This window comes from Ostrea edulis, chromosome 7, assembly GCF_947568905.1.
Source record: "Ostrea edulis chromosome 7, xbOstEdul1.1, whole genome shotgun sequence".
NCBI classification, from domain to species: domain Eukaryota; kingdom Metazoa; phylum Mollusca; class Bivalvia; order Ostreida; family Ostreidae; genus Ostrea; species Ostrea edulis.
This window is the reverse complement of record NC_079170.1, coordinates 55,458,828-55,485,189: the sequence shown is the minus strand read 5'-3', so window position 1 is coordinate 55,485,189 and position 26,362 is coordinate 55,458,828. Positions and strand designations below refer to the sequence as shown.

The 26,362-nt window shown below is 36.0% G+C and overlaps 1 protein-coding gene across 1 annotated transcript in view; it reads left to right on the top strand.

Moving 5' to 3' along the window:
* Positions 1-26,362, top strand: part of LOC125657090 (proton myo-inositol cotransporter-like) — a 44,564-nt gene that overhangs the window by 16,419 nt on the left and 1,783 nt on the right. Inside the window, exons 2-6 of the mRNA XM_048887723.2 lie at positions 12,183-12,345; positions 16,358-16,560; positions 20,169-20,280; positions 22,565-22,728; positions 25,274-25,388. Of these exons, the coding sequence (XP_048743680.1) occupies positions 12,183-12,345; positions 16,358-16,560; positions 20,169-20,280; positions 22,565-22,728; positions 25,274-25,388 (757 nt within the window). The remainder of the gene's footprint in view (positions 1-12,182; positions 12,346-16,357; positions 16,561-20,168; positions 20,281-22,564; positions 22,729-25,273; positions 25,389-26,362) is intronic.

The window sequence follows — 26,362 nt, the reverse complement described above, 5'->3', positions numbered from 1 at the left end:
GGACCAAGGTGACTCAGGTGAGCGATGTGGTCCATGGGCCTCTTGTTAATTTCCTCAATGTTGAGCTGCCTATTCAATTCATCGTTCGCTTCATAGAGAGGATCAAGCATGTTACGTTCCATGTGATGTTTCTGGTTCACTACGTCGATTTGATATCGGAGTCAAAACTTTCAGTGTTTTGTGGGTTATAAAGGTTTTTAAATTCTGATGTCCATTTTTCTCGAATAGAGTTGGAATCTGTTGTTAGATCGCCATTGTTCCAACAACACTCATGTGGAATTTTACATTTTCTATTTGGTCCCAACCTTTTGATATGATCTCAAAATTTCCTCGGATCACTGGTATGAGAAGCAACCGAATCAATGTTTATAGCCAGTTCTCTTTTAAATTTTCTTTCGTAAAACCTTATACTTTTGTCAAGTTTATTTTGTGCGTCTTTATATTTTTGTTTCCAGTGTCTTTTAGTGTGCGTATCATTCATTTTGCACCTGAGAAATGATTTTTCATAATTACGCATAATCTTCCAAAGTTCGGTAAGATCAGCATTCCAAAATGGTTTGTGAAATCTTAATTTTTTTCTAGTCTTTGTTGACCAATCATATTTTGGAATTGTTTCGGACATTTCACTAATAACTGATTCACAAAATAAGTCATAGATTTTGTCAACTTCATTCTGAGTCTCACGACATATTTCAATTTTGTTGATTAATTTGTTGATTGCGTCAACCGCTGTGTTCGAGTTCATGAAATCAGTAGGAATTTGCCGTAGATTATAACGTGTTTTGGTTTCAGTTTCTTTAAACTCATTTGAAATTGTCACTTGCGGTTTAACAATAAGTTCAAAAGTGAGTATTGATTGGTCAGGGAGTTTACTTTTTTCACCTAGTAAGTTCATCAGACGGTGTTGCTCTACAATATCGCTGCAGGCAGTGATACGGAAGTTTGTGCAACGTAAGAAAACGTTATGAGGTACACAAATATAATCAACAACAGAATGTCCATGCGTTGAAAGAAAGGTGTGCGTGTTCGATTCTTCTCCGAATCTTCCATTCAAAACACAGCATCTACTGTCATTAAGAAAATCAATAAAGGATTTGCCGTGTTGGTTTTGTGCATTGTCAACAACAAGCCGGGGAGGGATTTCATCTACACAGTTATTGGTATCTATAATATTTCCAATTCGAGCGTTTAAGATAACAAGATATATATATATATATATAATGAACGTCTCTCATGCCTGGACCTATATTTAAAAAATGATGCTAGACACAGCCAGAACCAGTAGTGTTCTAGACACAGCCAGAACCAGTAGTGTTCTAGACACAGCCAGAGCCAGTAGTGTTCTAGACACAGCCAGAACCAGTAGTGTTCTAGACACAGCCAGAACCAGTAGTGTTCTAGACACAGCCAGAACCAGTAGTGTTCTAGACACAGCCAGAACCAGTAGTGTTCTAGACACAGCCAGAACCAGTAGTGTTCTAGACACAGCCAGAACCAGTAGTGTTCTAGACACAGCCAGAACCAGTAGTGTTCTAGACACAGCCAGAACCAGTAGTGTTCTAGACACAGCCAGAACCAGTAGTGTTCTAGACAGAACCAGTAGTGTTCTAGACACAGCCAGAACCAGTAGTGTTCTAGACACAGCCAGAGCCAGTAGTGTTCGGGGCAAACGTGATTCAAAGAAGTTTAATTAGATTGCATTAGGTGATATCGACTGTAAAAGTAGGGCCTTAAAGGCATGCCATTAACGAAACAGAAATGGAATGAAGCAAAAATACCGTTATAGTTAAAAACAAATTATGCATATATAATTCTGGAAATCGAAGTTATTAAAACATTCCTTAATTGATCTACATGTAGTTCATTTCCACCTCAAATTGTTAGTTTACGAATTTAAGGGTTTTTAAAATTGTTTTTGTGAAATGTTCTGAAAAAATTAATGGCTCTATGAAAATACTATAAAGCAACCCCCCCCCCCCCTCGCAGTTTAAGTAACATTTCTGTTTAAAAATTTAAAAAACAAAAAATAGTACTTCATTTCGAATTATGACTCTTAAAAAACGTAATGATAGTATAGTACTACAGGTGGAATGAAAATGTAAAATTTACACTTGTGTGTACTTAAATGCTATTAGTTTTACGCCAGATTTCGTTATCAAAATACAGTCAAACACGGGATCTTCCAGGGCCCTCTCGCCCCGGGATCAAATTGGAACCTAAAGACGGCCCACAGATCTAGAAACATTTTCCACACACACCCTAAATTAAAATATTAGATCCGCCCATGACATTTGAAATGAAAAATAAGCTGTTGAGTCTTTATTTTACAGAGGACTTTATTCATGTAAATGAAAATTGTACCTTTACATGCTTCAGATTAAAACGAATCAAAATATATTAACTTTTTGAGAACCAAAGTTGTTTCTATCAAAACCACACGCATTGCTATGAATAAGATTCGATTGATAATCTATACCTTAATTTTTGAAAGAGTTTTTTCAAACATTATACTTGAATAAAAACTTACATTCATATATGAGAGATGTTTCACCACAGAACACCCTTTACCTTGAAAACAAAAGCCTCCCATTATTTTTAAAATTTCAGAACGTTGACCACTTTTCATCCATTTACACCCACCTTAATGATTCCAATATTTATATATTGTGTATTATTTCACTCTTTCTGTTCAGAGTTAAGAATACTACCCACCTTAATGATTCCGATATTTATATATTGTGTATCATTTCACTCTTACTGTTCAGTGTTAGGAATATTAACCACCTTATATCGTCGGAAACCCACGGTTGATTACGCTTCGTTCCTCTCTCCATCACCCGTGGGTTCATTCATTCCTACTCGCTCATTCTCATGAATAATTAATGAGGCAATTTGATTGGGCACTCATGGAAAACCCTAAGCGAATTTGTCCAATCAAAAAGACGCTTTCAGTCCAATTTCGGTATACAATTGCTGTGATAGCAAAGTTAGTGCTACCTTTAAAAACAGAAGAGTTCCATTACTATAACGATTACTTTGATTGGACGATATTTTAAAATATTTATTCATGAGAGCGAGCGAGTGAAACGAAGCATAATCAACCGTGGGTTTCTGACGATGCCCACCTTAATGATTCCGATATCTATATATTGTGTATGATTTCACTCTTACTGTTCAGAGTTAGGAATACTACCCACCTTAATGATTCCGGTATTTATGTATTGTGTATCATTTCACTCTTACTGTTCAGTGCTAGGAATACTACCCACCTTAATGATTCCGATATTTAGTATATATTATGTATTACACCGATGTAGATATGCTGGTATTATATTACTATTTTCAAACGTTTAAGTTTAAAAGAACGTTAATCACTTGCAGTATTCTATGCTTTAAAGCTGATAATGTAAGTATTTAAAAAATCCAGTGGTCATAAACTACTCTGCACCACAAACACTGTCACATTGCTTGAATAAGAAAATATTGCACTATGAGGGCTAGTTAAGTTTCAATTAAATTTTCCATTATACAAATGAATTGAAATGCAAAAAACGTTTTAGCTATAAAACGTCGAAAGTATTGATATCTACGCGAATCAGAATTTGTCTGTTTATGATTGGTACAGAAACATTGGCATCAAGCTATGCTCAGCTTTTTCCTAAAGATCTTCCTCATGAAATCATTGCTTCTGCTACATGCAATCTCATTTATTTGTAAATGAGATTGCTGAAGTCGAGTACGTACTTATTTCCTTCATCATGTACAAGCAGATGGCTCTGTTTGCCAAGAGGCATTATAGCCACCAAACCCTAAAAGAATCATTGCTAGAAATCTTCGGTTTTCATTAATATTTAATCAAAGCACTTTGAACCCGAAGCAGTGAAGTTACATCGATATTTCTGCCTTACTTCGGAACAAGTGGATTTTTCTAATAAAACACACATTCGTCATTAAATAACGGATGAAATGTAGAGAATTTCCTATCATAATATTATCCATTTTAAAACCAATTATGTGTTGAAATGTCATATCAAAAACGGTCGACGAGTACATAAAATATGCAGAGAATGACGTTTAAAATTTCAGAAAATGCCATAGAGCTTTTTAAAATATTGATATACAAAATACATTGGTAGAGTTTGAACTTCACACTCGCTAAAATATGAATTGGATTGCGAGTAGAACAAATATGTAGCTATTTCGGTGTTAGGCTATCAACCCACAATAATTTTTACCCGAGATAACGCACTGATGTACCGAATCTGTAACCGGGCACCGATCGAAAGTTAAAGATATCACCTGTAGAAACCGTGAAGCTCGTGTGAAATGCCGAGTCTGATATTCTAATCACATTCGTTAGTCACTGATGTCACAGTGACATGGGACAGACATTGAAAGTGTTTATCGACAGAGAAACAGGAAATGAAGATCGTGTCAATTTATCTTTATATGAAATAATTTACAAGACTAAGACAACTTTTTCATTGACCAGATTTATCAGAATTACATGATGTTTGGTTGTTAGTTAGGGCACATCATCAAACAGTTCTAGCCAGCTGGAGTATCAGTAGATCATATGACGGTTTAGTTTTTGAATGTCACATTACGGGGATATATATATATATATATATATATATATATATATATATATATATATATATATATATATATATATATATATATATTACATGGATTGCATACTTCTATCCTCTTTTACACAGTAAAAGGCCTATTGTAATTGATAAATCTAAATATCAAGTCTATCGAGCACTGTAAATGTATCCATTTTCAATCTTTACCCAAAGCAATATCAAAATTTCAATAACACGAAAAACTAAATTGTTTGAATTTAGATTCACCATGTGTAATTCCAGCAATTAATTGTGTAAGAATTGGGAAGAGTAAGAACTAATATAAACATATGTCATAAAATATTCTTCCTCTATCACATATTGTTATTGTCGTAAAATATTCTTCCTCTTATAATATCAAATATAAGTTTTTGCTCAGTTTCATCAACTAGATAGTTTTCTCCACGAAGTATGAAAATTTGGGTTTAGATTTCAAATGTCAGCCAGAAGAGATCACACCGAAAGAGACGAAAAGATTCTCAGACCATCTGTCAGAATTGGACATAAACTCGCTTATCATTTTCATACTTCGTGGTGACAGTATCATCCAATTCAAATTTTTAATCAAAACCAGGATTTTCCCTCTCCATGTTGGTGATGTCATCATAGATGTCATAAAACATACTGTCCGTATCTATATCAGATCCACTTTCTCTGAAAGTATTCAGTGTTAAAAATATTTCTTCATCACTTTCCAACTTGCTTCTTTTTAGGTCATCTGAGTAAACTTAGGTGACCTATTGCAATTGGTTTTCGTCCGTCGTCGTGCGTTAACAATTGAACATTTTTAACTTCTTCTTGATAACAACTATTCCAATTCTTTTCAAATTTGGTATGAAGCATCATTGGGACAAGGGTGACATAAATTGTAAATTTCAGGACTCCAGCACTCCTGGAGCCCTTGGGGCGGGGCAAAAACTGCCAAAATTTGACCAATTTCCAAAATTCTTCTTCTCAAGAACAACACACGTGTAAGAAAAACTAAATGCATGGTGATTTAGAGCAGGAAGGCCTCTACCAAAATTGTTAATTTCATGATCCCCGGGGTAGGGGTTCTGACCCGAGGGCGGGGTCAAACTTGGTATATAGTGTTTATGTGTAAAACACTTAAATAACATTTTCTTTAGTGTTATTGATACTAAATTGAAAGTAAATAGATATTTAGAAAAAACAGGTAGTCCTTTACCAAAATTGTAAATTTGATGATCCCAGGGGTAGGAGTCTTGGTATCGGGTGGGGCCAAAATGATCAGTTATCAAATGTGTAAATGGTAGACATTTTTAACTTCTTCTTGATAACTATCATTCCAATTCTTTTCAAATCTGGTATGAAACATATTTGGAACAAGGGGAACATAATTTGTAAATTTCAGGACTCCTGGGGCCTTAGGGGCGGGGTAAAAACTGCCCAAAATTGACCAATTTTCAAAAAATCTTCTTCTTTAGAACTGCACACGTGTAAGAAAAACTAAATGCATAGTGATGTAAAGCAGGAAGGTCTCTACTAAAATTGTAAATTTCATGATCTGCGGGGTAGGGGTTCTGATCCCAGGGCGGGGCCAAACTTGTTATATAGTGTTTATGTATAAAACACTTGAATAACATCTTCTTTAGTGCTATCTATACTAAATTGAAACTAAATGGATAGAGCAGGTAGTCTTTTACCAAAATTGTAAATTTGATGATCCCCAGAAAGTAAGGGTTCTGACCCCAGGGTAGGGTCAAACTTAGTATATAGTATTTATGTGTAAGTTTGCTGATACTGTATAAAATCTAAATGCATACTTGCAGATGTTTTAATGTTAATACACCTATTATTTAAAGCCTTTCATCAGTGTATGCACTTTTGAGGGCAGTGTAGTTTTAAGAGCACATCTTGTTGTATACTGTTGCTAAACATTAGAATTTAACTTAGATATTCAGAACAGGAATTTTTTTTTCTAGATTTCATAGCCGATGGAAGTAGTGATACTTTTTCACTAGTATTCAGTGACCGATAAGGCCTGTGGGCCTCTTGTTTTAAATGCGGTCCGATTTTGTTATCACTGCATGCAGTCCGATGATATATTATTGGACTGGTAATTATTATTATCGGACAGCTACAGATAAACTTTTAGACTGAAAAAAACAAAGGCATGACGTCACAACAATATTTCAAATTCATTTATCACGTGTACTAGAACACGCGTTTTTTGTTATGGCCCTATTTCAAAACCACAACCATTGGCTACTATCTTAATCATTAAACCTGTGGAACAGGTATTCAAGCTAAGCACGAATTTTCCTTGCGCTTCTTTCACTTAACACGTGTGTTGTTATGGTTGTAAATAATCTATGTTCATTTGAGTGGAACGAATTAGAACATAAATGACGTCTCATTGTGTAATGTATTTGCCGAAGTACTAACCAAACTTTAGATTCTTACCTGGTCAATTCCGAACTTTATTGATTAGAATAATTATCCATATTTTTATTATTATAATTCACATATAACTGCTATACGTGTACTTGACTGATAGAAACCAATCTATGTGCAGATTGTATGATGGTAGAGAATTGTGTGTTCACTGTACGTTATAACAACATAACTGAGTGTTGTCGTTACATACAGCATTCATTTTGATGAAAGGGAGGGGAGTGTCGTTGCAAAAAATCTGATGAGGCAGTTGTCTCATTGCCACAATGGAAGCTACGCCTGTAAGTGACACACTTCTTATCAACTGCATTGTACCAATACGTCAAACCAAGGAATGACGTGGTATCTGAATTGACGTCCGTGTATCATCGTTATTACTTAGGCAGTGTCACGTGGAAATCTGGGTCAAGCTTCTCTGTTTTCCAAAGTTGGCATTTCTATCGTATACGTCAAGTCTGTTGAAAAAAATACACAACACATTTCTCTCTCTCTCATTTTAATTCATCCAAAAAAATGTTTGAATGTAACACATGGTTTTGATTGATTGTATATTGTTTAACGTCCCTTTCGAGAATTTTTCATTCATATGGAGACGTCATAAATTGCCGGTGAAGGGCTGAGATTCTCGCATTTTTTTTTTAATTCGTTTTTAAACAAAAGTAAACTCATGAAACCACATTTATAGTTCATCATTATGATTTATTTTGCAAAGTTCACTGCACTGATTGAAAATCGGAGTGAAGAAAAATATTGCTAACTTTACACCCTCACCTCATATCCAAGGCAAACAAGATGTTCTTGGACCAGTACAAGTATCGCAGCCTAGCAGGAAACAGTGGAACGCATCTCACTTCTATCTCTCATTGCATACTCTAGAACTCATTATGTCTTTTGAAACACTCCTGTTTACCTGTCTCAATTAATTTTTTTTTTTTAAAAACCCAACAATATCTTTAGCCATCATACCTCGACATCATCGTATGACGTCACAAATATTTCATGGCGATGCGAGGCTGTGAGCGGGACACATGTTGTGATAAAAGACAGTCATTCGAGAAACGGGGTAGAAAAAACACTTTGGGCGATGGAAGGGGAGTTAAATTTCATGTTTTACATATAATCAATTAAATACGACTACGCACTGTAAACGAAATCCTCTTCTATTGTGATGTTTCAAATAACACTTTTCCCGCGTGCTTGCGCATCACAAACGTCACTCCTTCATAAATATGTATTAGAAAACCACCGTTTCCCCCTTGCTATGAATAAACCAATATTCCGTTCATAGCAATATATACACTGTAATTTGTCGAATAAATTTTCAGATATTATTTTTCGTAACTTACAAACTTGATCTGGTTTGATACGGCGCATGTAGGTTTTAAATCGACGGATATCTTATAGCTGGCAAAATTACTCTTACAGGTGTTTCATTTCACCGGTTGTCGGCTCTTATCAAAGCACTATATTTACAATTTTTGATATGATACTAAGGTAGTTCCACCATCTTGTGACTTATCAATATTAATGGTTGAAAGTAAAAAAAAAACCTGTAATAATTTCCACTCAATATACTTTTATGATTAATAACCAAAGAAAATGTGTATGTTGCCACCTTTATAGCTCACCTGAGCTGAAAGCTCAAGTGAGCTTTTCTGATCGCCTGTTGTCCGTCATCTGTCCGTCTGTAAACTTTTTACATTTCCGGCTTTTTCTCCAGAACCATTTCACCAATTTCAACCAAACTTAGCAAAAAGCATTTTTAGGTAAAGGGCTTTCAAGTTTGTTCAAATGAAGGGTCATGTCTCTTTCAAAGGGGAGATAATCGCAAAAATACGATGGGGTCATTTAAAAATCTTCTCAACAAACACTGGGCCAGGAAAGTACTTTACATGAAAGCTTCCTGACATAGTGCAAATTCAAGTTTTTTAAAATCATGGCCCCCGGGGTTGAGATGGGGCCTCAATTGGAGATCAAAGTTTTACATACAAATATATAGGGAAAATCTTTAAATTCTTCTTCTCAAGAACCACTAGGCCAGAAAAGTTTATATTTGTATGAAAGCTGCCTGACATAGTGCAAATTCAAGTTTATTAAAATCATTGCCCCCAGGGGTAGGGTGGGGCCACAGTAGCGGCTCAAAATTTTACATACAAATATATAGGGACAATCATTAAAAATCTTCTTCGGAAGAATCACTGTACCAGAAAGATTTACATAAAAGTTTCCTCACATAGTGCAGATTCAAGTTTGTTAAAAGCATGTCCCCCTGGAGGAAGGATGGGGCCACAATAGGGGATCAAAGTTTACATACACATATGTAGAGAAAATCTTTAAAAGTCTTCTTCTCAAGAAACATTTGGCCCAAGAAGTTTACATGAAACCTTCCTGACATGGTGCAGATTCAAGTTTGTAATTAGCATGGCCCCCGGGGTTAGGTTGGAGCCACAATAGGGATTAAAGTTTTACATGCGAACATATAGAGAAAATCTTTAAATATGGGCCAAGGTGACGTAGGTGAGCGATGTGGTCCATGAGCCTCTTTTATATTCTTAATTTATTCGAAAGTTTTCACACGAGAAGACGAGAAGAAAAAATATCTTGCTATGATCTTCGACATTCAGATTATTTAGACATGTATACTATTCTATCCCAGTGAACTCGAAATGAGAGTCTTGCACATCTGCTTCGTACTTAGATATTTTATTGAACATAAATGTTAACGGCAAATTAAGGACTCTACTTTATGACAAACGGATTTTCTATTGTCATCTTCCCATATTTATGTAGCAATATTCCATTGTCACCTGCATATGTTATTTATGTCTCTCATCTGATTCGATACGCAAGAGCTTGTTCTGAGTATGATTAGTTTTACAAATCGAGGCAAGCTACTGACAAATAAGTTGATGATACAGGCGTTTCAGTAGTCAGCATTTCGCAAATTCTATGGTCGATCCAGTTTGCTAATACAACCTGTCACTGGGTCAAATGCTGTCTGACGTGTTTAATACCAACTGTTAGGCCGTTCTTTAATCTTTACACACCGATTTTGAATACAGATTGCTACGTTTACCTGATCAAGATATAGGGTTCACGGAGTGTGTGACCGGTCATCTGGTGGTATTTTCGAGAACGCACAGCGTTCATATTTCTGACAATCTCCTTATATCCTTGAACATGTGCGGTCATTAAGATTTCTGTCGGATAAGATTAAAAGTTTGTTCATTTCCCTGGTGCCCATTCTCGTCTTGTAGACGTTATTTGCACAACATCTTTCAGATATTCGTGAAGCACATATCACCAAGTTCAGGATCACTTAATATGCGTCTAGGAATGACACCATCATAGATCACTAAGTGTTTGTTTTGTCGTTAGACACTTTGAACTTTCTTTCTCTGTTTCCGCACAAAACTTGGTTTAGGAATTGTTTATGACGTGATAAAGTTTTTACACTTCCCAATTATACAGCCATTTGATTATATTTACATTTGCCAATGTATTTCCTTATATGACAATACTAATGAAATTGTCATTCAATTTCGTTTAACAAGAAATTGGTCATGTGATCAGTTTTTCTTCGTATGAATACAATCACCGCTTCAAAAGTCAGGTACTTTCACCTGGCTTCTTGCTTATGCAATGCAGTGGGGGATTTAGAGGCTCTTCTCCATATTCGCCGCAAATCTAAAAATAGAAATATTGTGAGGCGTGAGTCCAGATTAGTACCCAAAATGGCTGAGTATTTTGGCTAATTCTCTACTTTCTTATGCCCCCTCTCCTTTTTGAAATATTGAATCCGCCACTGCAATGACATCATAACAGGAACATTTTTTTAAAAAAAAACAACAACGCATCAGAATATTTATACAGAGTTTATTTTGTAAACAGACAAAGCATTTTCTCAATTAATAAAACAGAAACATTAAATATACCATTCGGTTGTTTCATCTTAAATACCGTCTGCAATTAGGCCTAATACTGCAACTTCTGCAACATGGCGAATTTGTACGATGACCTTGATATTGGAAGCGAAGAAATGGAGGCAGAGTTAGATCTATAGGACTGTATGATGATGATAACCTGTTGTTTCCAGGCAACATCCATCACGGCCATGATTCGGCATGAGCGAGGCTGGATTTTAGGCTCGACAAATTATGTCCATGTCAGGGCACCGCTGCGAGTCTTCATTAAAATCCCACTATCTGTCAGTTTGTATGTATTTTCTCTTACACACCCTGGAGGTTAAAAAAAACACTACCTGCATCTGTCCTACAATATATGGCTACAGCCTACAACCACGAGTCCTAACGATGAACATGCTGTTGTTCCCTTCCATAACTTACAAAAACCTGACCAAGAGCTTAGCATTAACTTGATCTATCTATCCCCTGTCAATTCTCTCAGATCCTATGAATTTCTGTGGAAATCTGTGTTTTCAACTTCAAGTAAACCAACGCCACTGTTTCACCATCGGCTTCGCTGATCGCGACCAAATCACATCACAGATGTAGTTTACTCCGCTCTTCTTGTCTTCAATTCGTTGACTTTACGTTCTAAATTAACTTTATTTTACACTTGTTTCGACTTTTTTACCTTCTAAATTGAATATTTATATCATATATTCTCTTATATATTCTTCTTACTTGTTTATACGATAAAAACGAACTATATTTTGTGTTCTATGATCGTTATTTCGGTCATCTACTACATAAATATGGAAACTCGGTAAGAACACAAATCAAAATAGAAATGTAAATATAACATAAAATATGACTTTTTTTTAGTGTTATTGGAATATGACATGAAGTCGGTACGTGATCAAATCGCCTTCGGGCGTTATAGGATTTGATCACGCGAACAACTTCATGTCATATCCCAATAACACTCAAAATTGATATCTTATTTCTTAAGTAAATTCCCAAGATCAGCTTTGATGCAAGGACGGAACGTTTCACAGTATGTAACATCCACTTTCGCGTTGAAAAGTGACATTGCATTTTGAATCCTTAATTCATTATTTAAAAAATGAATTATTTCATGTATTAGTGGGGATTAACGCCCATGCAATAACATATATACATGTATATATATGCACCACCAAATTTTATCGAATTGATATTGATTTATTACTAGGTTTGACTTCCACCACAATACCGATGTATCTCGCCGAGTGTTCGCCAGCCAATGAACGAGGTCGTTTGGTCTCCACTAACATTGCTATGGTGGCGTGTGGGCAATTCGTAGCTAGTGTAGTAGATGGAATATTTGGATGGTGTCAGTATGACGTCGGATGGAGGTAACATTTTCTAGGTTGTTATGGTAATATCATATTATACTATGCTATGTATTTAAGGAATGAAAGTAATTTTTACCCGTTTATGTGATATGAAGTATTTTGGGACAGTTTGCGCAATGAGCGAAAACAGTCCCAACTTTCTTATATCGTATAAAAATGATAATAAATTACTTTCATTCCTTATAATTTTTTTCGAAATATAAATGATGTAATTTGATTAACCTTTATTAGAAACAATGGAAACGGAAAAACCAAATGTGACTTCAATCCTAAGACGTCATTTGGCGCATCTTAAAGGCAAACTTGTTAAAGCGACACAAAAAATGTTCTTAAAATCAAATAAACTAAACCAATTGCGTTTTACAAATGAAATTAAATCATATATAGATAAATGTCAATACATGTTGACCGTTCTAAATTACATTACCATATTATCTATCTGGACTACCTATCATTTACTTGGTTACAAGAATTCAGATCATTACATGTTTGTTAATTCTATATCTTTGTAGCATTATATAAAGTTAATTCTGACATAAGTTTACCTCTACTACGATTATTGCAGAAAAAAATAAATCCGCGCAGATTATTCTGCAACGTGGCGATTACGTCATCAAAAAATTATCAGAACAGTGATACATTTTAAACTTCCAAAAGAAAAGTAAATGTATGAGTGTGTACTGTAATGATTCCAATCTAAAATGCATATTTCAATAATCAAGCCTTTTGATTGGTTAAGCTAGCCGCTCAAAAGTTCGATAAACTTTGTTTACCTCTGGCCCTGATGGGATCTACTGCGACGACGACGCTGTCATAACAATGATAAATTATGCGGTCAACTATATTAGCCACCAAACTCTTCAAATATTAGGTGTGAGTAAAGCAACTTGACGAGATTTATCGTTCGTTCAGTTTACACAGTCTGTTACTTTCACATTGATAACATGATGAAAGATGAAGATAGATCTTATGTGACGGTTTTACCATATGTTTACTGTTTATCATTCAAAAACATAACAGTAGAGATTTAATATATCAATTGTTTATTTTATAATATACTAGTCAATGTCACGAATGAATAGATGTTACCGTACCTATACTGGATTCCGAAACTTCACAAAAACCCTTACAGAGACACATTGTTGGATTCAGTAAATGTTCTACTAAGCCCATATTTTTGCCCCTCGCGAAAATATTAACAGTTGTGAAGGAGAAACTTCAAACAAATTGTGCCACAATATGTGTTTGATAAGTAGTGTCGATCAAATATGGATTCTCAAAAAATATTATCAGATTTTCCTCATATCCACAATATCAAAACGTTTATCTTTTTAACACTTTACACGATCATTCCTCACGATAAATTAAAGGCTAGATTTTTTGACATCATAGACAGTTGCTTCTTCAATAAAATGGAAAAAGGAAATATTGATCTCTTGTGATTAGTCATCTAAAATATTACTTTGTTAAACACAACTCTGATTGTATGCGTAAGTTCTGTGAAATATATATTAAATATCCTCATGAACAATATTTACGTGGTCTTTGGTGGCCAGGTATTCCAACAGTCTGTTCGAATTGCAATGGGTAGGAATTGTGCCCCTTTATAAGCCGACATGCTTACGGGACAGAATTTATTCAAAAGCATCTACATGAGAAGAAAAAATATCTTGCTGTGGTCTCCAACTCGACATTTAGATATATAGACGACGTTTTCTCTATTAACAATGCTAATTTTCTTGCATATGCTGATTCGATACACCCCAGTGAACTCGAAATAAAAGACACCACGAAGTCTTACACATATGCTTCATATTTTGATAGTTTATTGAAGATAGATGTTAACGTCAAACTAGCACCTTAACTTTATGACAAACGGGATGACTTCAGCTTTTCCATCGTCAACTTCCCATGTCTATGTAGCAATATTCCATTATCACATGTATATGATGTTTATGTCTCTCAACTGATACGATATGCGAGTCTAGAACATGTTCAGCATATGATCAATTTTAAATCGAAGCAAGCTACTGACAAATAAGTTAATGTTACAAGAGTTTCATCAGTCTCGTTTGAAGTCAGCATTTTGCAAATTATATGGTCGTTATAATCAACTTATTTGCAAATATAACCTGTCGTTAGGTCTGATGCTGTCTGATGTGGTTCATACCAATACGCAAGTTTCGAGATGCGTCCGAGTTATTTCCTTTAATAGAATTATCGTACACAGTAAGGCGCGAAACAATTTGTTTACATGCGGGAGTGGTACAAATATCCATCACTGCATAAGGAAATGTGCTCAGTAAGTTTCTCATACCCAGTTCCATCACCCTAATTCGACTGATACTCAACCTAAGTAAGTGATAAGTATTCAGAGAGTAAATAAATACATAAGATTCTTATCATATTACGTTATTGTGCTACTCGTACGTACCATTTGCAAATATGACATTGTTTAATGTTTTCACTTTAGTAAAACATTTCTTCCGATATTTCTTACATTTACTTTTTTAATCTAAAGCCGCTTTTAATACATTTTATATCCCGTGGGGATCCGGGTTAGAATGGGTCCCCAGTGACCCCTTGCTTGTCATAAAAGGCGACTATATGGGGCTGTCCTTCGGATGAGATCGTACAGGTACAGGGTATGAGGTGTAGCACCTGATGACGACCTCAAAATTCTTGCCTAATGACGATCTCAAAATTGTTGCATGGCATAATTTATGATTAATATTTTATACAGCACATTCCGGGGTGTACTTGTTGCAGAACCTTCGTATAAAATCGTAAAATATTTCTTTAATAATGAATAAAAGTGAAACATATTGATAACAGTAATCAAGACATGAATTTAAAAAAACCGAGGTCCCGTGTCACAGCAGGTGTGGCACGATAAAGATCCCTCCCTGCTCAATGGCGTAGGCCAAAATTTTGCAACCCTTCACCGGCAATGGTGACGTCTCAATGAGTGAAATATTCTCGAGAGGGACGTTAAACAACATACAGACAATATTCAATCAATCAATAATACATTTTATCGTCTTCTTCACTGAGCGTGGGTCCAGTCTATCGGGAAAAGAGTACCAATTCATTTCCCATAGACCTCAATGTTAACCTTTGGCCCTCTCACTAATTAACTATATCGATTTTAAACAAATGACCGCAAACATTTCAAAGTTCATTCCAAGTGTTGATAAAAAATGACAAAAAATATATAGGGTCCCGTGCCTTTTATAGGCCATATTTGTACTTTTTTACAACACATAGCAATCTGCAGTAAATTACACACTTCATTTTAAGCACACCCCTACCATGGTAATTTCCTCAGTCATTTCTCGATTTTGTGCGATAATCTTTCATCCTGACAATTAATTTGAACCTCTATAATATTTCTTTCAATTCCAAATAATTTCACTCTTGATATTAGCCAATCACGCAACACCTAGACATTTATACCTCCGCTCAATCTTGGGTAAACTCCGTCCGGGTTACACATACGGGGGTTTGGTACTCTCATTCCTATCCCACTTAGGCATTCAAAGTACCACTAAATGCACTTCCTACACAGAAGAGCTCTTATCTCGAAACTGTCGTATTGTTCGACCGTTATTTACATACTGATTTTGACTGCGGTTTACTGTTTAACTGATCAAGGTAGAGGGCTCACGGCGGATGTGACCGATCAACAGGGATGTATACTCCTCCTAGGTGCATGAACCTGATCCCACCTAAGTGTGTCTTGGGGTCCGTGTTTGCCCTGCTCTTAATTCTGTATTGTTGATGGGATTTTTGATTTTTTTTTTTTTAGATTGATCGCTGTTCGTTGTCTTCACTTTTTCATGAAACAGAATAACTTCCTCGGTCTCGAAATGTTTCTAATGCCTTGGCTTTTCTATTGGAAAACAACATTTGTCGACCTCGGAGATTATCCTGTACTTTTTTTTTTCTAATTCATGAATCATTCAAATATGGTACAGATGTAAAGAAAGTTATTGCCTGACTTTCCCTACAGATACATGCTCGGATTGGCAGGTATTCCGTCCTTTATCCAGTTCCTGGGGTTTGTCTTCATGCCAGAGAGTCCAAGGTGGTTAATTATTAATGAGAGAGAAGAGTACGCGCGCCGTGTGCTTCAGACCATGAGGGGCCATTTTGATATTGACGAGGAATTTGATAGTATTAAGAACAGCTATATTGAAGGACGTGATGGGGAGGGTAAGTAGAATCGACAGAGTAAAACATACCACTGTCGAATGATCGTATATCTTTTCTCATAGTAAAGTGCCTTGGCCAATCAGAAGTCGGGGTAGCTGCGGTTCTGCAGTTCCCCGGTCGTAAATAGGGACGTCAGACCGCAGAGGTACAGATTCATACACTGAAGAAAACATTTACGGCGCAAAATTTTCTGCACTCGCTTCTAGCATTAATTTTTCGATATCTTGCGATATCCGTTGAAAACAACTGCAGCCACAACTTTTATTATGCTTACCTTCTAAAAGCTACTCGCCCTCGCTGGCCCCTGATTCCGAATGTTTTGAATTTTTTGCCATCTGAAACCCATCTTGACCTACTGGTGAGTCTCGCTTATCGGTCACGTGATCAAGGATATAAGGCCAGCAAGGGCGAGTAGAAGCTTTTAGAAGGTAAGCAAAATATTAGTTGTGATAGCTTAAATACTCGTATGTCTGCAGTTACTTTATTCAAGTGTTTTTAACGGGCATCGCAAGAAATCAGAAATATGTAAAAGTGGAGATTACGAACAGTGTTCAATCTCAAATTTCTATAAAGTATACAATAGTAAGAGTAGGACAAACACGGACCCCAGAACACACCAGAATATAATAATGCTCGAAGCGAGCTCAGAAAATAATACAAAAATGGCAAAAAATCTGTCAGGAGGTCATGTTACATCCAAACATACACTAAACATTCAACTAGAATACGACAGTTCAGAGACGAATTTGGCTTTGAAAAACTGTATTACGGGTCACAGTAGCCTAGTGGTAAGAGTGCTTGCTTCGCAACCGGGAAGTTCTGGGTTCAATTTTAGATCCGAACGCTACGTCGAATCCGGGCCTCCCAACTACAATAACTGGTAAAAGAGGGTTGTAAACGTACGCATTTGTAAGAAATTCAAACTCCGTAGCGCTAGAAAGATAACCTTTATTTCAAGACCGCATAGGTAAAGGAAAAAAGCAAATATCTCTTGAGACTTTGACCGATTATAGATACATCGTAATTATACAAGTTTAGCTTACCATCCGTCTGTCTGTATTGTGTTTGTCTTCTTGCACAGAACCACTGTGTTGATTTTGACCAAACTTGCCATAGATTTAAAGCATCATTAGGTAAAGGGAATTCGAATTTGTTGAAATGGAGGGTCACGCCCCTTTCAAAGAAGAGATAATTATGAAGATGGTGAAAATATGGTGACATATCACTGTTCGTTTTCTTCACCTTTCATCTTGATATTGTTCTCGCGGGTCACTGAGCCAACAAAACTTATATGAAAGCTTCCTAAAGAATGTAGATTCAAAATAAACCACAATAGGGGATCAAAGTTTTACATGGGGATGTATAGGGGAATGTTTTAAAATCTTCTCAAGAAAAGCCTGGTCTTGATTAGTCATATCAATATGCAAGCATCCTCAGGTAATGCAGATTGAAGTGTGCTCAAATCATGGCCGCGGGGGTACATGTAGGATGGGGCCTCAATAGGGGAGCAAGTTAAATATTATACTTTACACATTTTTTCTTCCTCTCCAGAACTACTGGGTCAATTAAACTTGACAAAATTTATCAATGTGTAAAAGGAATTCAAAATTATTCAAAGGAATGGTCGTACCCTTTTCAAAGGGGAGATATTGAGAAATAGTGAAAATATGGTGGCATCTTTCGGAAATCTTCTCAAGAATCACAGATCCAGGAAAGGTTGAGGCTGAAATATCGAAATTCACAAAACCGGAAACCAACTGAAAAAATTAACCGATAATTTTACCAATTCTGTCAATCTGGACCTCCGAAGTACATGTTAGTTGCTTCTTGTAGCACCTTCAGGTTGGATATCAATAACCATCGATTATGGATGTCCAAGAGCTGGTGTCACAGATAATATAAAAATATTCGAGAAGAAAGGAAACCATTGAAGGCCTTCAACGTAAACAATCGATCGGACAAACGTAAAATGTGTATAGCTTGTTATTGCATTGCGACTCAAGTTAAAAACTGGAGACTAGCTCAATTATTGTACTGGAGACTAGCTCAATTATTGTACTGGAGACTAGCTCAATTATTGTAAGTCGTTTTTTGATACTTCAGTAAAAGCTTTATTAACGATGTCAATATCTAAAACAAATAGGGGAACACTGCTCTATAGATTCCCAGAATGCCGCAGTAAAGCAATGATGTCAATATCTAAATCAAATAGGAGAATACTGCTCTATAGATTCCCAGAATGCCGCATTAAAGCAAACTTGAATCTGCACTACGATGATCGCATGCTGTCCTGTTGTTCTTGAGAAGATTTTTAAATTATCTCCCCATATATTTCTATGTAAAACTATTAATGCGTATGGCCCAAACCTACCCCCGGGAAATTGATTTGATCTTCACTACCTATCAATATTTGCACATTGATAAGACTAATCCTAGCCCTGTTGTTCTTGAGAACAAGATCTTCTCCTTATCTAAAACTCTGATCCCCTATTGGGGCCCGATCCTTATCCCCCGAAAGGGTCAATATTTTGCGCTAACTGAAGATGTAAATTTAACTACGGAGTAATCACGGTCCTGGTGTTCTTTTAAAAGCTTTAAAAGATCCCATATATAGCCAGGTAAATAATTTATCCGCTATTGAAGCCCCATCCTATATTCCAGGGCCATGATTTGAATGAATTGGAGCCTATATGAATATATGATATCTCAACACAAATAGGTACATATGTAGGTGTTTCCACGGAAACAGTTGAAACCTTAAAAATACCGATACATGAAACGATGCCGAATTCTATACATACTTACCAAATTACAAATAAGAATGTAAAAAGGTTAGGTTTTATGAGGTGAACGTGACGCTATGGCTATGGGGAAATGAGCAAGATTGAAGCAAGATATATTTTTGGCAATTTGGACGTATAATGACTTTTTGCACCCGAAGAGAAGAAAACCAACAAAAAGTCAAACGTAAAATATATTTAAGAAATGGATACGATAATGAAGCTTCTATGAACATAAAATTGATCTAAAATTCAACCTACTCATATTCCGTCTTTATTTCAAACCACAATTACTAGCCATTGTTTCAACAATTTAATGTTTGTTTTGACTGGTTCACGGCTTGATATGGTTTGAAATGTAATCCTCATTCACATTCCAGTCTTTGTATTCATGGTTACCTTATGGTAATGAAACCGACTTTTTCTCTAAGCCCCTGATGTTTATAGATTTATCAAAATATCGGTATTGATCTCAGGATGTTATTTTTGATCAGCAACACTATCGTTTCTTTGGCAACGCCTGAAACCGTTATCTTTTCCAATATTTCTGCATATCTTTCGTAACACCCTATATCAAATTTTGGGATTCGGTATCCATTGGAGTTTTGTGTTGTTGCAGATAATTGTACTCGAACTGCAAATTCAAAATAGTTCAGAGCATTTTCAAGCTACAGAATAATCGAGGTCTCTCAATAATTTTACAGAAAATTTGTGACCGTGCGTGCCTGCCACAATCTCTAGACAGGATTTTAAATTCTGTATAGAGAATGTCTGTTTGAAACAATCAAACCAGATGAAATTCGTATCATTTCACATGTTTTCTTGCAGTCAACACACCAGTGATAATAAAAATGTTCCAGACGCCATCAGTGAGACGTGCACTGTTCGTTGGCTGTGGTCTTCAGCTCTTCCAGCAGCTGTCGGGAATTAACACAGTTATGTAAGCTATGCCTAACTTGTCATGACATGACATGTTGATTTATTCATATTTGCCCTCCTTTGCGCTCTTTCAATCAAATATTTCAATTTGGCCTTGGTCTATCAACATCAATATTGGAAATTCATGTTTCCCCCCAAATTATGGTAGTGATACGGTTATTGCATGTAATCAATGACGTACTTGAATGTCGTTTTTGTTCTCTAGTTCCTTCAAAAGAAAATTTGAGAATATTCTGTAAATATCTTGTTACAACCTCTTTTTTTTCTAAATCGCACTAAATTCGGGACAAACTCAATGCACTCACAGTGTACAAGAAAATGAAAATCTTCTAATAGCGGAGCTCTTCTCTACTTTGATAGAATTTCTATTTCACTCAGTGTTAAAAAGGACGTGAGTTAATGTAATTTGAAATAAATTTTACCTGGAAATTGTTTTAATAAAGCTGTTTAATCATTAACTCACTTGAGCTTTCCGCTCAAGTGAGCTTTTCTGATCACCTTTTATCCGCCGTCTGTCTGTCCGTAGTATTTTCCATTTTCATCTTCTTCTCCAGAACCATATGGCCAATTTCAAACACACTTGGTTGAAGGGGATTCAAGTTTCTTCAAAGGGAGGGGCATGTCATGCCCTCTACAAAGGGGAGATGATCACGAAAAGGCAAAAAATAGGATAGGGTCATTAAAACCACTATGTCAGAAAAGTTGAAATTTACATGAAAACTTTCTTGATGTAGTGCGGATTCAAGTATTGTTCAAATCATGTTACGATTACGCCACAATGAGAGATCAAAATTTTTTACATGATTGCAGATATATACGAAAAATCTTTTCAAGAACCACTAAGCCAGAAAAGTTTAAATTCACAGATAAGGGATTAAAGTTTTACACGCAGGTATATAGGAAAAATCTTCTAAAGAACCACTTGGCCAGAAAAGTTGAAGTTTAAATGAAAGCTTCCTGATATAGAGTAGATTCAACTTTGTTGATTCTTGGGCCGGGGGGGGGGGGGGGGGGGGGGTGAGGCCACAATAGGGGATCATACATGTAGTTTTACTTGCAGATATATGGGGAAATATTTCAGAATTTTATTTTCAAGAATAGAACCATGATTAATCATCCCTAGGTAGTGCAGAGTCAAGTTTGTTCGAATTGTGGTCCACTGAATTAGATTGGGACGGTAGGACCACAACAGATGATCAACGTTTTACATTGGAATATACAGAGACATAACTTTGAAAATCTTCATCTCAACAACAGCAGGTCCAAAATTAGTCGTAATGATATGGAAATATCTTCAGGTGGTTCAAATCCAAGTTTGTTCGGTTCAGGGGCCCTGGGGTAGGGTGGGCCGCAATAGGGGGTTCAGGGGCCCTGGGGTAGGGTGGGACCGCAATAGGGGGTTCAGGGGCCCTGGGGTAGGGTGGGACCGCAATAGAAGATCACGACGGCAACGCACGGATAATTTATTACGACACTGATAAAGTTGAAGCCTTGAATAATTATTTTGTGTCTATTCCATCTCTACTTGACGATGAATCAACACTGGCTGAATTTTTATTAATCTGCAATGGTGTACTCAATCGAATTGAAGTTGTAGAACAAGGCATTATTGATATAATTTCAATTTTCTCGGTAAACAAAGCAATAGATCCAGATAATATTAGCCAAATACATAGATATGCACAAAATGTTAAAGGCTGCTACTTTTAGCGTCACAATTCCTCTGAGTTTATTGTTCATTACTTCCATTATTTTTTTAAAGATGACCCGTCAGTATTGTCAAATTATAGATCTGTGCCATTAAGAGTGCCCCTGAACACACCAGAGGTGGTATCAAGTGCCTAGGAGGAGTAAGCATCCGCTGTCGACCGGTCACACCACCGTGAACCTTATATCTTAACTATGACCTTGTGATCGTGACCTTCTCCAGAACAGCAAGACCATGTTAGTCATATTGAGGCATCAACATGTTATGTGAATTCATGTTCAGTTATGTCATTACTCTTTGGGGTTAGGTGGGGTCAAAATGTTTGATGGGTATAAAGATTGAAAAAAAAAATCTTTTGAAAATCACAACAGGTGAACAACAACAGGGCTAAGGGTGACTCAGGTGAGCGATGTGGCCCACGAACCTCTTGCATCAATGACCATTTTGGGTTTCAAAGTAAAAGTGGTTGTAACATGCTTTCAAATAAAACATTGTTCTTTATTGACAAATGCTGCCATAGAAAATACAAATAGATTATTTTAGTCGACCCTCATTGCAAGTGGTTTGGTTAATTTAGGTATTACAGCGCTACTATAATACGGATGTCTGGAGTCACGGGTGATGAGACCACGATCTGGTTGTCCGCCTTTACAGCTGCAGTCAACTTCATTTTCACAATCTTGGGTCTATTTTTGGTAGAGAAGATTGGTAGAAGAGCATTAACACTTGGAAGCCTAATAGGTTTAAAATATTATCATAAGATTACTATTTGTAACGACAATCGTATAATCAAGAGTGAAAGTTGAAAAATGATTACATTTTATTTATCAATGAACTACAATCAATATGAAGATCATGTGACTACTTGATTTCAACTTTTACGAACACTTACACAAATCTATCATACCTTGACAGAATTGGCAAAATTACTGAATTGAACTATCGAGGGCCAGTAAAAGAAACATGGTAGCTACACGTCCATATCAGCATCGCTTTGTCTGTCTGTTGTTATCTCAGTATCATTTATGTGATATTGGTCACAGGTGCTTGTGGACAGCACTTCGGTATTCCCCGTCTTTAAAAAAAAATATTTATTTCAGAGCATAATTTTTTTATTTGTTTAATGTTATATAATGATATATTTTCATACCCGCTTTGCTGTTTTTAGATTTCAATGGGGTTACAAGTAGTGTTTTGTATAGATTTGCACTAAGCGTGAATTCTCCATGTTCATAATTATCTGTCCATAATTTTGGAACAAGGCGAAATAAATCAAAACTACTTTGTATATATGCTAAACATATTACGTTCAGTTAGTATGCTGAGTTTGGGTTCATTTCATGAACATGGACTTATCACGGAAATGCGATTTTGCCTGATTTTTACGTGGAACCATACGTAAATGTTCAATTCCTTGGGTATTTCGGACGTATTTTTGATAAAATATGTAACTTCAGAGTTTATCTATTTCAATGGAATACACAAATCTCGCATAGAAACTGTTTTTAAAAATTATAAATGGCTGTATACTGACCATGTGACCTTCCCCGTTGCAAAACTAAAATGTAAAAACACAAAACCGCATAGACAGCACGATGGCAAAGTTAATTGTTGAAATAATACAACTTATACACAGACAAGCATATATACTAGTACATGCATACCCTATATATCACAAAGCCGATTGAGTATGCTCGACTAGTTTCTACAATTCTTCAGGAGTATATGATATACTGTACATGTACTCCTGAAGAAACTAATCGAGTATACTCAATGGACTTTGTGATATTTTATTTTATCATTACTACAGAATCTTGATCCAAAGAGTTGGATCACGGCTCGTTGACAGACACCAATCATCAGATCAAACTCGACGCTTCGCGTCTCATGTGATCTGATGATCCGCTCCTGTCAACTCGACGTGATTCGACTCTTCGGATGAAGTTACTGTAGTAATAGATATATGTTATTATAGATTTTTCTATACTTATTTCTGGATTATACATGTAAATATAGTGTGTCTCAGCAATCATGTTTATTGGCATTCAGAAGTAAAATGTTTTGCATCGGACAGAAGATGCAGTGTCGCGGGAAAAGAGAATTTATGAAAAGGTGACGATAAGTGATCAATCTCATAACTCCTATAAGGAACACAAAATTAAGAGATGGGCTAATACGGACTCCTGGATATACCAGAGGTAGGATCAGGTGCCTAGTAGAAGTAAGCGTCCTTGTCGACCGGTCACACCTGCCGTGAGCCCTTTATCTTGATCAGGTAAACAGAGTAATCCGTTGGTGAAAAGGTCATGATGCGATATATTCCTTATACGGGTTTTACTGTCCTGCTGCAGAATCAGAGTAAAATCCAGAAGGGTTCGGTTTTCGACCCATGGATTTTACTCTATGATTCTGAGTAATATACACGTATATATATAAATATTTTGTTAGTTTGGTATTTTGAAATTACAAAAGCCCTACTAAAGAGCTGAAGTACTGAGTTATTTTGAATTTAATTTGGAACTATTAATATTGGAGAATTAATTAATACGTTGATGCTACACGACACGATTTGTACAAGGTCCAAGCAACACGCTCTCACACAAATCAGTTGAGAGACATAAATACAATAAGCAGGTAATAATGGATTATTGCTACATGAATATGGGATGTTGACGATCCAGAAGGGATGTTTGTCATAATCTTGAACAGCTCAAAATTTTTCAATTACCTTTCCTTCATTTCACTCACATTAAATCCCTTTTACCCAACAATGTTTGGTGCAAAGTTCCGCTGAATTTGGCTTTTGATCTGTTTCTTGTGAAGAGGAAAAGTTTATGCCAGACAGATAGATGCCGGGCAAAGGCCGATTAGGAAAGCACGAATCTTAAATACATGTCCCGAAAATTCCAAGATTTATGGATAGCATTACATAGGTATTGATATTCTCTGACAAGAAAGTATTACACAGACATTATACAAAGCATTAAGAAAATCCAAAGTTGGAGCGGTAAAGTACAGCAAGCATAAGATTTTTCTGCCAGCAGATTGGTAAAAAAATAAATTTAAAATAATCTATCTCCTTCTAATGGTTGTTTCATAGAGAAAAACTACATATGTACTTAATTCTTGCAAAGAAAACTGTATCTAGAATCTGGATGAAAAGTGAACGGATCGATAGGCACGTATCCTTAGAAATAACCACACACACACACACACACTCATTTACTGCTGCTTTTATTGTTGTCTTTAATTGCTTAACACCTTCATTTACTTAATTATATGTCAGGAGCAGTATTAAGTTTAGCATGGCTAGCCGTAGGATTCCAGCTATCTGCAATGAACACACCAACCATTTCGTTAACAGAGCAGAGTGCCACTGGTTCCAAATGTCAAACATACCTGTAAGTGGTCTTTCACTAAATTTATTTCAGCAAGAACAGTTTAGCTAATGGTTGACTTCAAACCGTATACTATATAATTTGAATATGAAAGTGTGAACTATACATTTACCCAATGAAAAAAGAATGCATGTTTATGATGTCAGTGGATCAATTATAGACGGTCTCCAACATAGTCCTACTATAGACATAAAACAACAGGGATACCAACTTGTGACGTCATTCCTACTTTTCTGTTGGAAGCATCTCCTTGCGATTTTAGCGCCATTACTGGGATGGAAAGAGTTATTTCCTGTTTCAATTACAGATAAAGAAAACATATTTGAGTGGTATTATCAAGGATTCAGTGCTATTTCAGCCTTTGGTATAAATAATACGCATATCTTAAGCTTTGGAATTCGGAAAATAAGGTTTATTTTCTATTGGAATGTAATGAATGCGCTGTGTGTTCGGTCCAAATCGCTTTTGATATCGTATTTGACTTCCATGCAAAATTATCTATTTTCTGTAAAACTAGAATTGTATATGATAAATCATTAAATTAATAAATCCTTGGGTTGATTACGACGAAAAGTTAACCGTTTTATGTTCTACGTGCATTCCGGTGAGGATGCTGCTAATTCCAGCCACAGCGAGTCAGCAGTCGCTCTGCTTTAAGTTTATGGTCATTATTGTGGTGTCCGGATCTGTGAACTTCTGGGAGTTGTCTCAGGTGTCAAATAAAATGTTTTTACAAATTATTCAAGCGTTTCATACTTAACACAACATTAAACGGGCATGGACACGAATTGAGCTGAAAATTTTTAAATTTTATTTTTCCATTTTTATGTTTAGAATGCTTAACTAAGGAATTTCTAATGGTCAATGAAAATTTGAATGTCAGTTCTCGAGGTGCATGAGAGATACAGAGCTCACAATTTTTTGTTATGTAAACTAGGCTCGTGTCATGTTTTTGTTTACCTATAGGGTAAATATAC